The 18,952-nt window shown below is 38.6% G+C and overlaps 1 protein-coding gene across 20 annotated transcripts in view; it reads left to right on the forward strand.

Annotated features, from left to right (window-relative positions):
- mark3a (MAP/microtubule affinity-regulating kinase 3a) overlaps positions 1-18,952 on the forward strand; it is a 59,377-nt gene that overhangs the window by 18,423 nt on the left and 22,002 nt on the right. For 11 of the 20 annotated variants that reach the window (XM_034235240.1, XM_034235227.1, XM_034235219.1 and 8 more), the window contains exons 4-10: positions 2,466-2,514; positions 4,308-4,373; positions 8,054-8,124; positions 9,663-9,719; positions 13,555-13,791; positions 14,530-14,670; positions 17,295-17,394. In XM_034235240.1, the coding sequence (XP_034091131.1) occupies positions 2,466-2,514; positions 4,308-4,373; positions 8,054-8,124; positions 9,663-9,719; positions 13,555-13,791; positions 14,530-14,670; positions 17,295-17,394 (721 nt within the window). The remainder of the gene's footprint in view (positions 1-2,465; positions 2,515-4,307; positions 4,374-8,053; positions 8,125-9,662; positions 9,720-13,554; positions 13,792-14,529; positions 14,671-17,294; positions 17,395-18,952) is intronic. The other 9 variants (XM_034235228.1, XM_034235231.1, XM_034235234.1 and 6 more) reach the window with 1 other exon arrangement.

Below are 18,952 nucleotides of genomic sequence, written 5' to 3' on the forward strand. Positions count from 1 at the left end.
ACACAATGTTTTAGATACTGTGACTAAATAGCGATGACTTATTAAAATTACTGACCTCCCTTATCTATCTCACTTTGGCATAATTACTGTATTGCGCTGTAAATTATGAGAAATAATCTTGTTTTTAGAAAATAATATAAATTCTAATATTAAAGCACTACAGTTTTTATTGTATTTTACATAATTAATATTGATTGTTTTTAGTAAAGTGTGCACATGTTTACTTTAGCTTCTCTGTTTATATTAAGATGTCTTTTGAAATGTAGCAACCGTTATAAATCCAATTTCCTCGCCCCCTGGATCGCTTGCAATTCTTTTTTTATTGAGCAATTTATGAATCATTTTGATCCTAACTTTGGCCATACATTTTTTGGTGTATTTTATAAAATAATTGATCATTTTACCTTATCCTTGACCCCAATGTTAAAAAGGCAAGTGATCCAAATATCACTCAAAGAGAATAGTTGTCTAGTAAAAGGGAAAAAATGGAAAGTATTCAAATGTTTTAAGCCTAAAAAAACCATCTTGCTGCTGAAACTATTCTATCGGAAAGCTTTAAGTTGAAATTATTCATCTTTATAAAATGTGGAGCATATGGTGGATACCACTTTTAAAATGTGAGGATTTACGTGATCCTCTTCAGTAAAGTAACAGTGGGATTACAAAAGAAAAGGTCCAAACAAAATATCAATTTAAAACACAATAAAAACCTTCTGCTCGGTGTAAATCTCATTTTATCAATGATTTTTTGGTGTTTTTTTGCTTCACCGCCTCAAGATTTGCTCGTGAGTGAGTCAACACTATGGCTACTCCCGCCTCGTGAAACATTAATGCCTTTTTATATGTTTTATGGAAGGGAAGAGGGCGAGGTGTAGTTAACAGCGGATCAATAATAAATTGCACTCTGGCTTTTTTCTTTTTGTGCCTCGTACAGCGGAAGAGTAAAAAGCTCTTTTGGCCGTTACAAATGTGCCTGTCTGGTCTCTGAATGCTGATGAGAGCGTGTGTTGACTGAGGGTTTTCTTATTAGAGAACAGGCTGGATATGTGACGATGCATCTCGAACGTCATTCAGATCTTTTCTCAACCTCTCAGGCTGGATTTAACCCACTCTGCGCTGAAGGGGATCCTCCTGTTGGGATCCTTCTTTGAAAACGATCACCTTATAATATCAAATAATTATCAGGAGGTGGGAAGAGTACGAAGGTCTTGTACTTCAGTAGAAGTACCAGAGTGTAGGAATACTTAGTTAAAGTAAAAGTCCTGCAATCAAAATATTACACAAGTAAAAGTACAAAAGTATTAGCATCAAAATATACTAGTCCTCATTATGCAGATTGGTCCATTTCAGAATAATATATATGTTTTGATTATGATTATTGATACATTAATGTGTTTATTAAAGCTAGTAAATGGCCCCAAGAATGTATAAGAAAATCCTAGACTTGTGTTGTTGGAGCACAGCTAGTTCCTGATCTCTGGTTGTTAAGGAAAGCAGTGTTGACCGGGAGCCTTACTATGTGTTTGGCACAAATGTCAGACACAAGGCCGAGTAAACTGTGAAGTGCCATCTAAAGAATTAATGAAATCTGTGTGCGCACATCTGAAAATCCATTTATGTTTAAATTAAACATTATATTTGAGCTTTGTGACGTGGACATGCCACTTGAGGAGTAAGTGCATATTTCTGTTGGAGTCGTGTAATGGAAAATAGTCACGTTAAATTATGGATTTGTATCTTGATGGCATTCCCTCATTTTGCTGTATTTACACGCTGGAAATGTATTTTGTGTTTACTCATTTTATTTAACACAAATATAAACAATTGCATCTCGAGACGGACAGACGCATCTTTATTAAAAAAGTAAATTAGCTAATTTTGTGTAAACAGTGTCCCAACTCTCCTCTTGTCACATGTTATCTTTTAATATCATATTTTGTATCCAGCTATGGGTCAAAATAAAGTGAACTACTTTGTAAATAAGTCTGTTTGTGTCGCTTCATGTGGGTTGTTAACTCAGCTTTATTTAAACATGCATAAACAGTTTGTATGTTTTTTAAATTTCACTATAAAATTGCTGTTTTTAATAAAGGTTGTATACTATTTGTGAGAATAGTGTCTCAGACCTTTTTGTCTTGTTTTCTTGTCTTCCCCACCTCCTTACTTTTATTTGACTTCTCTCCTGAGCTCACCAAGTCAAAAATACTCCTGTTTACTGTGTTGAAGTGTCGATAGAATCTTACATCCTGAAACCCTAAGTGAACCCTAAACATGTATGGCGTGTGGGTTCAGGGGGGCACAGGTTCAAACCCCATGCAGTCAGCATGTCGTTGTGTCCCTAAGACACTTCACCCCAAATTGCTCCTGTGGGGATTGCCCACAGTATTGAGTATGTAAGTCGCTTTGGATAAAAGCGTCTAACATGTGACATGTAATGAAATGTATTTTTCTCTCTCTCATTTCAGCTCTTCAGAGAAGTTAGAATAATGAAGATTTTGAATCATCCCAATATAGGTAAGTGGCTCTTACACACATAACAAGTGTATTCTAGAACAATTGGCATCGATGCACATCAGTTCACATTTCCAAATGATCATGTGTGAGTTTGCAGTCACATGATCCTCTCCCATGCCGCCAGCCTGAATTTCATCAGCTTGTTTTGTCTTACAAGTGCTGCTGTTTCAGCGTTTTTAGTTCCCTTTTTTATTTGTTTTTGTTCTCACAGACAGAAGAGTGTTCTTTCAAATCAAACAATCCTGGAAAATGGGAAAGATTGTGTAAATATGGCCGCAATCCAACGTATGCAAAAAGCTTGACAACTAAATCATTTACCAAAAATATAGAATTTTGTATGTACCTTTTTAAAAAAATAATGATTCATATTTCATCATATGTTTTGGGACTACAAAATGAATCGGGTTTGAAATGAGGAGAGCAGCACAAAGACACTCAGCTAACAGGAAATGACAACCAATCAATAAATGAATAAACAAGCAGTACTGTTGGCAGGTTTGAAATAAAGTAAAAGCAAGTTTCTTCTACATTTGTTTTAAACAAAAAATAGCATCAAATCCTCACAATTCAACTAATCGATGAATGGACTAATCCCTTCACCTTGAGTGATGTTCATAAGGATTGACGCTGGCCCTTTAAAAAGTCACATCAAGGCTCCATGAGCTTATTTGCAAAGAGTACACACACGTGTCATAAAGCAGACAGATCGTGCTCACCACACATGGTGCGGCTGGTTTTTAGGAGATGGGATTCCCCGTTAATTACTTTTTATTTCCTTTCCCCCCGCGCTGCCTGATTTCCTCCGCAGAAATGTGATTATAATGAACAGAGTGGTTGTAAGCGCTCACCAGCCTGACGCTCTCCATCTCTCGCTCATTGTCTTCCTTCCCACCTCGTCTATATTTAGCAGCGCAGCTCATCACACATCCCTCTCTTTTATATCTCCCAGCTGAACTCACTGCGGTAAAAAAGGTGAAAAACAACAGCTTTTGGTCTGTACAGTAAATATCGAGTGCTAAAAAAGCTCGGCTCGATGCTGTGCTGATCACGACACACACACACACACACACACACACACACACACACACACACACACACACACACACACACACACACACACACACACACACACACACACACACACACACACACACCATGTATACATCACTTCAGGGGACATTACATTGACTTACATGCATTTCCTGGAGACTTATCCTAACCTTAACCATAACCAACACATGCCTAACCCTATCCCTTACCCTTAACCTTACCCTAATCCTAAACCTAACCAAGTCTTCAACTTAAAATGAATGATTCCCCTCATGGGGACCTCCAATTTGTCCCCATAAGGGAGGCGAGTCCCCACACGTGACTGTGTAAACAGATGTAGGTCCCTACAAGTATAGTAATGCTAGACCACACACACACACACACTTCCCCCTCCAGACACTTCGTTGCCATCTTTCACTGCACTAATAAAGATGGACAATGATAAATAAAAGCGACAACAATGCACTGCAATAATTAAATGTCAAAGTACATTTTACTACAAAACTTTAATAAACAAAACTATACAAATGTGGCTATAACTGTGTGTTCACAAATAGAGGCTAAAAGTACATGCTCAAGAAATATCCATAAATATGTATATATTCATCCACTCCCTCTGCGGGCCTGTTTGGAGAAAAAATGGTGTCCATGAATTAATTGGTATCTCTGTCTGAATCTCCATCTTTATGCATAATTGATTATGTAATTTCCTCCCTTTCGTTTTTCTCATTCTCCCCTTTTAGTCAAGCTGTTTGAAGTGATCGAGACGGAGAGGACGCTGTACCTGGTGATGGAGTACGCCAGTGGAGGTGAGACGGAAATATAATTAACATTTTGTTTGCTTTAAACTTTAAGAAAGCCATGTACCATCAACATGTCAAACGGAGACATGTTTAGTTGAATAAAAGAGCCTTTTAGACATAAATAAAACCCCTCAATCCAAAAAGGGAAGCTGCCGTCCTCATATTGAAGTGAAAACATCATCAAACATCTTTAAACCTGACGATCTAAGACATACAGACCCCTTAAGTCAAATAAAAGTGCATTGTAGACATAAATGCAACCCTCAAGCCAAAAAAAGGAAGCTGCTGTCCTCGTATAGAAGTGCAAACATGAAACAACAGAGTGAATTGTTTCCGAAAAGTTGATGTAGTCGGTAGAAATCTGCTGCTCCCAGCGTCCCAACTATGATTTATTAACACCAAAGTGTGATAAATGTGTGCTTTTTAATAATTCATACACACTGGGAGCTGCTTATAGTCTGCAGACTCCACTTCCACCTGAGAGAACAGATGTAGAAGAACATCAATCTGAGTGGGATTTACAGAATATAAGTATGAAGAGTACTGCGAAAGTTGATGCAGAAAGTATGGAAATGAAGTTGAGTTCATAACTTGAAGCATAAAATCAGCGTCTTTATTACCGGATATAAGGTAAGGCTTTATTTTATAGGTCCATTGTTTCCTCATTATTTACTGGAGATGACTTTGTAATTTGATCCTAAATTGGCATTGGATTTGAAGTGTATCAACAGAAAATGCACCTTAGAACAGGTGGATGGAAATGGTGTAGAAAAGCTGGAAGATATTGCATTAAGAAAAGTTGATGTTAGGAGAAAAACAGTGTAATGGAAACCTATAGTGTGAATAATAAAATACATGAGCCCTCCACTAACCTCCACTGAAGAGCAATACAACATTTGTGCCTGTAGCCTTCCTCAGATGAGTATCTGAAACAAACAAATGCTATATCTTCGTGACCGTTTTCACATGTTCTCTGCTCGTTAGACTGGTGGTCGTTACGTCTTGTTGCACTGTTTCTTTCCTGCAATAGTTTTTTCACACCACACTCTAGAATTGGACGCATTATCTCCTAATATTCAACATGACAGAAGTGGAGGGAAATGTGCACAAACTCACATGTTCTATTGCTGATATTCTGGAAACTAGGTTCAAATCTAAAAACGACACTACTGTCTCTGTTTACCGATGTTTTAGTGTCAAAGTAAACAGTTCTTTACAGTTGAACTTCTAAGGAAGTTATTGTGGAATTATGAGGAACATATGGAGCTATAAAATAATTGACAACGCAAACATTGTTCCTGAGAATGTGTGAACCCTTTAAAGCAAGGTTAGAACATAGGAAGTAATGATGTTGATGCAGAGACATAATCAGTCCTTTGTAAACGTAGTGAAAAGCGACTCGGAGCAGGAAAAACATGTCAGTCGACTCCAACAGAAACCTGCATTTCTACATGTAACTCGTCTATGACCTATATTTTTAGCATTTTCAGCATTGCTTAGATATAAATGCACTTCCTCCTCGAGACATGATCAATGTAGTTCCTTCTTTTCTGCAGTCTGCACACTCGTGACTGGATTTCTTTATAGTGAACAGTCTGTAAAGGTAAACTAGAATCATGCGACTTTGAGTTACAGCAAATGAAGAAAAATAAGGAGGGATGGTCATTAAACGACTATTAGGAGAGCAAATGTTAGAAAAACGCTTCCACTGAGGGACTAATAAGTGGACAGACAAATGCTTTAAATATACAGCAACTGATAGAAACTGGCATTTCATTGTAATGTTATTAAATGCAAGATAACAGGAAGCCATCTGTATTCCTTAGTGGTAAACGAAGCAGATGAAGCAAATTAATCTTAATTTTTCTGCAAATGCGACGGCTTCCAACAGTGAGCTTACATTTTCTTGTGGTGAAAGTTTCTCATTAATGTGGCCGGCCACACACACACACACACACACACACACACACACACACACGACACGTCTTCTCATTGATTTCCTGTTAAAGGTCGCATTCGGTCCGCCAAGACAAGCAAAGAGACGACAAATTGTGAATCACATTACCGTGAGGATGGGAATTCTGATCAAAAGCCAATACAATTAGATGTACAATTAGGTAAATCTAATATTTCTCTCAAGTTTGGCCTTCTTTTTCTTTTTTTTTAAGGAATTCCATTAGAATCTCAAAACTGACCTTCAGTCACAGATCCAGTCAAATCAATTTGTAAAAGCGCCAACTCACCAGATGTTAGGAAATGACTTTGTTGAGCTGTAAACTGAGGGAATGTCAGACGAGTTTAAAGTAACAATAATAGATTTCTTTCAAAACATAACTTTTTAACAACGTTATAACACACCATATAAATTCAAGAGATGTTGCTAGATTGCTTTATCGCTTGAAACTAAAATGTTCAGTTATACAACTGGTGACTGAAAACTAAATTGCAGCTTCGTGCATTCTTTACATTTCCATATTTGTACTGAATTTACAGAAAGAGACTTTTCTTTGTCAGAATAACATTTTTCTTTTAGGCAGTGTCTGTCTGTCCTTCGATCCTCTTTTTTAGTCCAGTCTCAACAACTTGTGGATGGATTGGCATGAAATTGTTAGCAGACATTTGTGGTCCAGTGTTTATAAATGATCATAATTCTGCTGCGTTAACTCATCATCTAACACCACCAGCAGTTCCATTTTCTCATCCAAATACCTGCAAAACTACAGACATTCCCATTAGCCTCAACTGCACTTTGATTGTACTGAATAAAAACAAGAGCATGGCTGTTAAGTGGTCATCTTGTTACCTTTAAATGAACTTTAAGGAGACTGAAGATGTTGCATACATTGCTGAATCAGGGGCTACCTTCATTCAAACAGGGGCATTTTAAGATCCTCTGTGAGGCAATGTGGCTTAAAAAGTTGCCTCAGCATTATTGAATTATGCAGGAATGTCATGCTAACAGAATTCAACAAAACAATATAATGTAAACTTGTTTCACGGCTGAAAATGATCCAGATTTGTTTCTCTCTACATGTTTTTAGCATCAAGGTTAAAATGTCCTTGTTGTTTTCCAGCGTTCTTCCCTATTCTCATCCCTTTGTTCTGCACACACTGTGCCCTTTAGCTGTGACATGCTAAGTGTTAGCTGCCACATTCTGTCTTTAGCAGTTGAGTCAGAGTGCAGCGTTGAATTGTTGCTTTTCTGGATCTCTGAAGCACAGAAACGTCCTCTGCAGGTCAGCGCTGAGAGAGTAGGAGGGTTTCAAGGATTCAGAGAAAGAGGGGGGATGTATTTTTGTTTGTTATTTTGTTTTAGATCCTCTTTCGGCCGTGGCTCGGTCACACACATGCACTCCAGCCGTCTAAGTTCAATTTACATTAGAACGAGCGTCGTCATGTTTTAGGTTGGAAGTGTGCTGCAGTGTGGGCCGAGGGAAGGGTCCGCAGCCGGAGAGGAGCTCAGCTTTGTGCCTCCAGGAGAGGCTCAGTGTGGAGGAAGCAGCTTAAATACGATCGACAAACACCCTCAAAGCATGCACATGGGTGACGGTGCAGGCCAGCTGCTCAAGAAAAGTTCATTGTGGAGTTATTTATATGGGTTATTCTTAAAAGTTGTGACTCACTCTCTCTTCCATTTCTGTATGTTGCTGTTTCTCAACCTCTTTCTTTTTGTGTCTCTTCTGCAGGAGAGGTGTTCGACTACCTGGTTGCACATGGACGAATGAAGGAAAAGGAGGCCAGGGCTAAATTTAGACAGGTACTTTCTCCCCCTGCAGTGTTCTGGTTTCACACCTCAGACAGGTCGCCGTCCTCTGTCCTGCTTCTGGGACGGGAAACTCTCTGTCGTCTTAAAGACTGATGAGTAACGTCCAAATCGGCATCTGTCCCCATCTCTCACCTAGCAGCGACTGTCATAAATGTTTTAAAAGTCCAGACATTTTTGTTTTACATACCCTGAAAACTGCTCTAGATGTTACAAACACAGAGTCAGTTAAAGAAAGAGACAGTCTAAGGTAATAGGTCGAGGACATCACCACACTGAGCAACTACTTAAAGGGGACCTATAATGCAAAATGCACTTTTTGATGTCTTTTATACATAAATATGTGTCTCCGGTGTGTCGGGGAACTCACGCAGCGTCAGAAAATAAAACCCTCTCTCTTTTCCTCCGTACCCAAATCTCTAAAAAAAAAGACATGAGCATTTTATGAGCATGGGATTTTGACTCCTCATATAAACATATGCATAATGCTATACTTTGCGGCCACACGCCGTTGCCAAGCAACGCTTATTGTTTAGGTCCTTTGATAAGCAGGCAGTCATATCATTAACTAGAACTAGCTAAATCTGATAGATTTGGACATAAACGCGAGTGAAGTCTAACCAGACGCGAGAGAGAGATCAGATATCAGATCAGCTGCTGCTGACGGAGAACACGCAGCTCTGCATGATCACCGCTCCGCCCGCTGTGATGGATCGTTGAGCCGAGCAAAATACACTAAGAGTTAGACCTAACACACTTAGCTAGTTTATCTACTCTGGAACCAGCTAAACTAGTTATAAATGTATTTATTCTTTACTGTCAGTTCACTTATTACAGGTTCAGCGAGCTGCACGAGACTGACGGGCTGTCAGGGGAGGGAGAGGAAAAGAGAGCACCCCGTTTACCTTTCCCATTTTATTATCCAGAATTACTGTAAACTTTTGAAGAAAGTAGTTAATCTACTATTAGTTGTTTGTTTAAATGCATTAATTACGTTTTGTTTTTTTAAATTAACATAAAATAAATGTCACGTACCCCCTGCAGTACTCCAACGTACCCCTAGAGAACCACTGAAATAGAGGCATATGAGGCATGGCTAGAATGGTTGATCTGTTTGGTATTTTGAGCAAAACACTTCATAGACATGTTTTTTATATATTTTTATATATCTGAGATCTATGCTATTGCCTAAAAATAGCATGATAGGTGACCTTTAAATTAACTTGGAGCTGAAGATGCAAAACAAAGCAAACTCTAAAAGTGAAAATATAAGACTGTAGGTCCCCTTTGTGTCCTGATATGTGTAATCCCTCACAGCCTTTCTGTACTGTCTCTGCAGAATGTCTCCTGAACTGAAGCAGATAAATGTTTTGCACACAGGAAGCTGTTTTCTCAGCCTCCTTCAGCCCCACCTGCGTTATGTTTTGTCTTTCCTGTCTGTCGACCACATCTCCTCCTCCTTTCTTCACCACATCCTTTATCTCAGAACAGATTTCTAACTCGACTGTTGCTTGTGTTTCTTCCTCGTACAGATTGTGTCGGCGGTGCAGTACTGCCACCAGAAGCACATCGTTCACAGAGACCTCAAGGTGAGTTCAGAGAAGCCACAGCAAAAACAAAATGAACTTTTTTTTATTTCCAGAAGCTTAAATAAACCAGAATGCATTGCAACCACATGATGGGTTGTTTAAAAGAGCAACTTGTGCAGCAATTCTCTAAAGCAACATCACTGGGTTCTCTGGCCTTTTTAAAATTTAGAGAAATCAACTTACCAAGATTTAAGTTGGAAAACGAGTGTGAATGCTACTAAGTAATCATTTATAGATGTTTTTATTTCATTTCATTATATATATTATGTCTTAGTCTGCAGATCGAGGTGCCAAATTGGATCAAAAATCTAAATGTTTTATTTATCATATATTTATATCGCCTCTATCATACATCCTGATGATATAAAACCAAATACTCGATACTAAATTGAACTCTTCACACACATAAATAAATAAAATTCACATTATAGAAGTGTGTGATTTAAAACCAACACGCCCCAAAGACATGCAATAAGTGAAATATAAATGTGTACAACAATTTCACAGATAAAAAAATATTTGAATTATAGTTGGAAGCAGAAATAGGCGGAGAACTAGGAGTATTGTCTTTATTCACTGTTTAAACAACAATTTCTAAGGACCACCATTTTATTTTTAAATCTAATATATTTAATACCATGGCATTTTTGTTTTTGTACACAGACTTTCATTCCACATCTCAATGAATTTTTGAAAAGTTTCTTTATACACAGAAAGATGTGTTCATGTTTATCAGTAATCCTACGAAGAATTAAAATGTGCATAATGTATTTACCTTTTGAGGCTAATTACCTCTGACTCAGCTGACGTCAGAGCTGCGTGTTTTATGACTCATCTTAACTCCCATATTCCCACTGAAGACTCACAATGGAGCATATGCTGCCCTTTTATCTGAACAACCAGCCTTTTTACTTAAAAATAGTGCACAATGTAGCTGGTTCCTCTTTAAAATGCACCACATTGTAGTGTTAATGGACCTCCTTTATTTCGTGATGCCGCTTTACTTCCATATATATTTCATATATAAATATTTGTGCAAGTGTGAAGGTTATTTACGACAGACGAAAGATAAACCAACAAATAAATAAATCCCTTTTTAGTTGTGCAAAATGACTGTCTTGCACCATGATGGTACAAATCTGAATAGTTCGCATTTTTTCTAATTTAACTAACTTACTAATAAATGACCAAAGCGTTGTAGTTTACCCACATTAACTAAGCTTCCAGATGTAGTTGTTAAACTGACGACATGTACTCTGATGTCTGTGATTTGTAGCCGATAAATATTACTTATTTAAATATAGCTTTGCTTTAAACCTTACAGATTGATGGTATTTGGGCATTTGATGACGTTTTAATTCTCATTTCTAGCTGCAAAAAGCAATATTTTACCATTTTCACCACATTAATTAGTGTTAATTCACTTCCGCCATTACGTGACGCTGCTTTACTTCAATCCAAATATAAATATGGATGCTTCAGTGTTTTTATCTCTCCGTCAGTGGGAGAGAAGCTCTGTGTACTTGCTGCAATCTGTTTCCTGTGTAGAGCTTCATGAATGACCCATGAGCAGGAGATGTGAGAGCAGTCTCCATGTGTTACATGTGTGTTTAATGAGGGCAGGTGTACATATACAGCATGTCACAGGCGTGATTGCGGAGAACATACAATGAACTTGGTTACATTTTAACCAGCAAATGAACTACAATTCCTCAGGGTTGTCGTGACACTTTTCTTTTGCTTCTGGTCAGACACGTTAGAAAGAGCGTTGTTTATCCCTCATGTTTCAGTCCTTGAGCTCCATGGAAGATTTCTTCTTCTGCTCTCTTAGTTTCGGCTTCCTAATTAGTCTTTGGCCTACAGCTGAATGTGTTGGCAGATGTTGGAAATCCTTGCATAAGTTTTGAACACTTTCATTCACAAAGAGACTCGTTATTAGATCAGACTATATTTATCAAAATAATCGCTCTAAATAAGTGCTAATTAGAGCAGAAATGATTGTATAAGAAACAGTTTTTTAGCATTGCTTTAAGTCATTGGTTAAGCAAAAATGACAAATCTTTTTTGATCCAGTCTTGTAATAGGTGTATTTATTATATTTGTTTTTAAACTGTTAGTCAGAGAAATGTAAAGAAGGGATGCACAATATTACATTTCTCACCATAGATCAGGGGTGCCCAACCTTTTTTGAACCGAGAGCTACTTTTAAAGTTGCCAGTCTGCCGAGATCTACCAGTCCAAATAGAGAGGCGTAGCCATTACTGACAGGTAAATACACACTTCTACTTGTACAAAACTGACCTTTGTACGATGAATACTTCATAAAATACTGCAGATCCTTTATCTTACCTCTTTCTAATCTACACACATACAAGTATTTAACTGAAGTTACACAACAGTGTTGTTGATACAGAGTTGGAGTTTATTCACTCGTCACAAACTACAGTGGGTAATGTTTTCAAGAAACATTGAACAGTGCTGCCACATATGACACTGGAAAAAAAGAAAAGACACTGAACCCTTTATTTGCCATGATATAAAAATAGTTTTGCTACAAAAGTATAAATTAGGCTTACTAATAAGACAACTCAGATCTGAAGCTACACAGGCATCTGCTGCCAAAGTGCAATAAAAAAGACAAAATTAATAGAATCAAACCTTTTTTTTGTTGCATTTTAGTAGATTATAAAAAGAAATGCCTTTTAAAATAGGATGCAAGCAACACTAGTTTCTTAACCTGAATTGATGATAGACTATAATCAATTTAAGTTTGCATTCTTATACCATTTTGTACAATAATTATAATGAATAAGTTCAAACAAACTAAAACTTACAGCAGATTAATAACGGTATCTAACTTGAGTTTTTATCATATCAAAAACCTGTTGAAATGCTACTGTTTTTTACTGTCCCCCAAAAGCGCGTCGGCAGCCTCCAGGAAAGCTTCTTTCACAACTTCGCCGTCTTTGAAAGACTTCATGTGTTTCGCAAGAACGTGACTGACACGATAAGATGCTCTGGTAGCAGCCTTGCTCTTGTTGTTGGGCCTGGTGAAAATGGACTGCTGTGCATTAGCTGTCCTTTCAGGCCCCTCCCCTTTGGGAGCGTAGGGCAGAATCAGGAGGGAATTCCGTCTCGTAGCGTTTGTGCACTGTTTTGAAATGCCGCTCCTAAATTACCCTTCTTCGATAAAGCCACGCTCGCATTGCAGATGAGACAGATGGACTTTGAATTGGAATAGATACAAAAATAATCATCCTCCCACTCGGAGTGAGAATTATATATGTTTTGCTTCTGCCATAATTGCGGTCTTGTGTGTGTGCGGACTGTCACTCCTGTTAACACGGACAACGTTAGCGAACTAGTGCACACTGCCCACTGCTCACCAGCCACGCCCCCACACATGGGGTCACGCCGGCCAATCACAAAGCTTTGATGCGTTCAAGTGCATTATTCTGGCACAGGAAGATTATGTTACAGGACATTAACGATAAAACAGAATATTGTTGTTCTATTTTTAGACACATCTCGCGATCGACTGGGAATCTCCCCGCGATCGACCGGTCGATCGCGATCGACTGGTTGGGCACCCCTGCCATAGATGCAGAAAGACATCAAATATTTAATAAATATCTCCTGACTACTTTCAGGCAAGACATTGTTTTAAATGCATTTAACATAAGCCGTACTGTTAACCATTTAAAAATAGCTCTGGGAAAGCCCCTCTCAATGTTTGTCAGTTTAAAATAGACTAAATTATATCGTTTTTTAGTTGGTCAGATGTACTGTATGTAGATATGATCTTAATCCTTGACCTCCATGTGTCTGCTCTCAGGCGGAGAACCTGCTCCTCGACGCAGACATGAACATCAAGATCGCAGATTTTGGTTTCAGCAACGAGTTCACGATGGGCAACAAGCTGGACACGTTCTGCGGTTCTCCGCCGTACGCAGCGCCGGAGCTGTTCCAGGGGAAGAAGTACGACGGGCCGGAGGTGGACGTGTGGAGTCTGGGGGTCATCCTGTACACGCTGGTCAGCGGGTCGCTGCCCTTCGACGGACAGAACCTCAAGGTAGGGCCGACTGGGTCTGGATTTACTGCGGGTTGTTAAAAAATGTAATCAGAAACAGGTTTATTGTAGGTTATCTTATAAGGAATACACAAGTTGAAGAAAATAAGAGGAAATATTAATAATGTTTTTGAAGGGAAATGGAATATTATGTGTCAATGATGTATTCCTTTCAACAGTGCACACAATTGGCACCATTAGCCAGGATAAAACTGTTTAGCAATATGAGAGCGGCTGGTGAATTTGTCATTTCAGTGGCTTGTAATGTTAAACATTGGCTAGCCATTTGACTGGTGGACAAAAAAGTTTATTTTGCAACCTGAGTCTCAAAACAAAAAGTTAATATCATATTTTTGTCTTTTTCTGTTTGAGACTGCTTTCCTTTTTCTGAGGTTTTCCTTTAATTCAATCTATGTTAACTGTTTGAAACAAAGAGAAAACATATTATAAAATAAAACACGTTTCAGTAAGTCACTAAAAGAGGAAGCATGAAGGAAGTTTTGTCTAAATTGTATAATGTTCTATCAACTCTGTCGAGCTAACATTTTACAGTTGTGATCAACCAAAATTGGCCAAATTAAGCTGCATCTGTCAGGTATATCTCATAAATATGAGCAAATGTAGACATAAACAAGCTATTAGGCATAGCTGTTAACTTTACTTCCAGCATTAATGTGTTGAGTCAGCAACACTAAAATGTGACCCGTTGCATATTAAAGTGTGTTGCTAACGCCCCTGCAGGAGCTGCGTGAGCGAGTGCTGAGAGGGAAGTACCGCATCCCGTTCTACATGTCCACGGACTGCGAGAACCTCCTCAAACGCTTCCTGGTTCTCAACCCGACCAAGCGGGGGACTCTCGAGGTGAGGGAGGACACAGACAATGTAAATATACCTTTTTCAGTTCTTATCTCACCCCCCCGAGCACGTCTGCACCATCGGAGAAAGTCATCTCTCCTCCATCAACAATCTCCTCTCCCCCTCCTCCTGCATCTCCTCCTCTGACGCCCACAGACTCCTGCTTTCCGCCCGGCAACCCGGCCCACACTCTCCTCCTTTCTGATGTTGTAGCCATGAATAATACATAGTCTCTCTTGTGTTGTTCACTTTTGTTCTGCCTCGATCTCTGAGGTGAGGGTTCCTCACAGCGTTCAGGGCGCCACATAAAACCAGTTTAGTGGAGTTGAAACTGCTATCAATAGAAAGTACCGTACGTTTGAGAGATAAACCTCGATTCAAAGTTCCTCGTATTGATTATGAACTTGTTTGAAGGCAATCTTGTTTCTTTTTAAAAATGGGCCATTTAACCTAAGATGTTTTGCTTCTGATCTTTGCTTGATATTTTTAAGAGAAAGGACTTTTATTGCATTTTTAATGTTGGAGAGTTAAACTCCATGTTGTTGGCTCAGCGCTGAGGCTCACATATGTTGACCTCAGATGCCACATGTTTGTTCTGGATTACGACAGAAGGTCTGTTACATCGGAGCATGACTGGCGGTAATTAATTAGTTTGGCTCTGTCCTTCATTCTAAACTCCCCCCAGAGATCCATCGATCAGCTGCAAATTAAAAACAAGGGTGCAATGAGGTGCAACCCAGAACAATATGGATGTTTCTGTGGAAAGGCGGACAAATAATCTAATGGTGATGCAACACATGGATTACATACTTTTATCACACCCGCCTTTCATTTTATGTAGACTTTAAACGAGCAATACATAAAAAAGAACTATCAAACACACCAAAATATTTGTTTTAATCCTCTAAAATCTCCGCCTTTTCTATTTATTGACAAGTTAAGGTTCTTGAGATGTAGCCAGTCTTATAAATAGTTAATGTAGTTGTGCGTTACGACGATCTTCGGATGCTTCAAACATTTAACTTCACATCAAATGGAGATTCAACAATAAGCACCAAAACCTACTTCTCCTGTCTTGTACCTCACTTTCTGATACTTGTGAAGATGGTAGATAGCAAAGTTGACATGAAGAAAGACGCATTGATGCCGGGCTCCTTTTTCTTTTAGATAAACACATTTAGCAAGAGAGAAGGGGACATGCACATGAGGTGGCTCAAGAAACAATGGGCCCCTGGGTGCAGACCCTTTTTAAAGGGAACACCACCTCTTCTACATAGGAAACGTGACACAGCCGTCATTGTCGACCACTATTTTGTTAATTTGTGTCTTTTTCTCTTAATTTTGTATAATTTTTTTCATTAGATTGTTTTGCATCTCTATGTAGTTGTATTTGTCTCGTTGTAGTCATCATGATGTTTCTACTCTGTTACTTTAAGTGTATTCTGGACTGTACATTTCTCTTGATGGTAATTATGAGTATTTTTATAGTGGCTCTGAGGCTGTTTTGCTCCTTTTCAGACTCGTCATTTCATTTTCATTTAATCGTTTATTTGAAGAGGGACAATGCACATTGATGAACATTTTTAACAATGAATGCTTCAAAATGTAAATATGCCAGATTTTAGCTTTTAGCTAATTTCCATCCGTAGTCCCTCACATACAACATTTAAGAACATGACATTTATAAACATAGCAAAAATAAATACATGATATGCAGAAAGAGCAAGAGCAGCATACACGAGCATTAACCACATGGCAGTACAATGTAGCAGCTACGATATATAAAGGGCAAGAGAAGATACAAGAGCTACATCAAGTGCAAGAGGAGATACCCCTGTATTAAAGTCCATTTAGCGGTGATTGCACGTCTGTTTGTTTCTCAACCATTCTTTGAGTTGACCTTTTTAAAAGTGGGACAATCCCGTATCTCAGTTGGGAGGCTGTTCCATGATGAGCTGCCTTTAATGGAGAGGACATTTTGTCCAAAAGTGGTCCGTTTACGGTGGACTCCTCTGGTTTCTGACCTACTGCAGCGTCCAGTGTGTTTTTTTTGGATGGATTCCCCTCAGGGAGGGGGGGGGGCAGTCCATCTAAACATTTATTAACAAAACACAAGAAACTTAAGAAATTGTGTTTTTCAAGGATGGTACAGTGGTGGTATGAATTTGGCTTTCTGTCAAAAACCTTGATAGCGCTCTTGTACAGCTGTTCTATGGGTTTGTGGCACAAGCAAACGACCAGTTTGTAAATCAGTATTCAATGTGGGATAGAATCACACAGTGGAGGTATGACTTTGCAGCATTATGGTGTCTTGACAGCAGTTGTATCTTTCCTCGTGGTCACTTTGACCCTCTTCCTGGTTGGCACATGTTCTTTTAAAGGACATGTTGTCGGTGAAGGACAGGGCCTTTCCGTGGTAGACCAGTTCAGTAATCCATCCATGAAAAGTTATCGTCAATAAGACATTCCTCAGTTTATTTGTATGTACGCATCCCACTGTCACTCTATATTTCGATCCGAAACACTTCTTCAGAAAGGTTATTAGAGAATTTCTTATTAAAACGATGTATATTTGGTTTATTTAAGTCTAAAATACCACATTACACATCCAGCATCTGTCAGGCTCTAATTGTCTCTTTTTGGTTTTGCAGCAAATCATGAAGGATCGATGGATCAATGCTGGATTTGAAGAGGACGAGCTCAAGCCTTACACTGAACCAGAGACGGACATCACGGATCAGAAGAGAATAGGTAAAAGAAAACACTGATTTGGACTGTAAAATCACATAACTCCATTTCCCTTTGAAGCTTTATCCTCTTAAGAGCTGTGTCACCTTGTTATGTGACCAGGAAAATATCTCTTTCCTTTTGTATTTCAGATTTGAAATATTCCTTGAGAAAATGAGTTTAGCGAGGTCACAGCTCCACAACACAAAGCCGCGCTCATTATATCAGCGCTGTAGAGCTTTAAAAGAAAAGATGAAACGTGATGATGAATAAATAAACCGGAGCAGAGCTGCTGCTGCATGCAAAGAGAGAGCAGGAGTGGGAGGAAAGGGGGAGGAAAGAGGGAGGAAAGCCTCCCATCATGCCCTGGATGAAGGCTCTGATCGGGGGAGATCTTATGTAACAGCAGCTGGGGTTTGCTGTCTGTTCACAGAGAAACAGACAAACTGAGGAAGAGCTTTGTTAATGTTTCTGAGGAATCCCTGAGTGCTAAATAATGCAGTTAAAACATTACGTAAACCTCCTCCCAAATAAAAAAACAATATATTTTTAAGTCTTTTAAAGAAAAAAGGGAATCTTGGGTGTTTTTCAATCTGGACTTTTTCCCCCTGTTTTTGTGTCTACGTGAGTCATGGGGACAACTTGTTTTCAGTCAGTGGTCCAGTATTATGCCAGAGCACTGCAATGCATAAAAGAAAAGTGTGCTTTTTATCCACTCATCAAACCAGGAAACACTTTGATTTAAGTATTTTCAGGAAATCAGAGCAAGAAAAATATCACTTAATCAATCCGGGACATTAGTCTGCTACTAAATCATTTTCAAAAATCCCTAACTGCATTGAGTCGAAGCTAAATATGATGACTTTCTATGATATTAAATCTACTTTTTTACTTATGTTATGATAAAACAAGATTTCAAGAACTTTAAATGCTGGGAAACTGTCAAGAAATGGTTATCATCATTATATAAAGTCATGCTTAAATGTTAGTTTCCAGAATACAATCTTTTAGTTTTCAATTAAGATGTCTTTTTCTTTTAATAGTTAACTTATATTTGTCACATCTGCCAGGCTGGATTTCTCCGTGTTGATGTGTACAGATTTAATTTAGAAGATGTCAGTCAGAAGAGAGCTGCTAACCCGCCGAGAATAATGGCATTAGTGCAGCTTTTAGCAGAGACTTTTAAACGTGACGTGATGATCACACACCGCCTGAGAGGCTGTTCCCCCGCCCCGACATGCAGAGAAATCTGTCTGACAACATGAGTCATCTTCATTTGTTGGGTTTCTGGTGTTTTGAACAACATTTAATTATAGAAAATGTGTTCAAAGGTGCAGTAGTCTGTATTTTGGGCTTCTTAAAGCAGATTCCTGCAGATAAACAAGTCCTGCTGATGTGAATGCAATGCCAATCACTTGTAAAGTCAGAACTGTTGGATAATTTTAACGAATTATCACATAATATATACAAAGACACCAGACCCCATAAATCATACAAGCCAGGAGTGCAGCGTATTCATTCTCAAAATAGAAAAACTACTAAAGTATTTATCACAGTCAAGCATAACACCAACATTTAGGAC

The sequence above is a fragment of the Gymnodraco acuticeps genome, unplaced genomic scaffold (assembly GCF_902827175.1).
Source record: "Gymnodraco acuticeps unplaced genomic scaffold, fGymAcu1.1, whole genome shotgun sequence".
NCBI lineage: Eukaryota > Metazoa > Chordata > Actinopteri > Perciformes > Bathydraconidae > Gymnodraco > Gymnodraco acuticeps.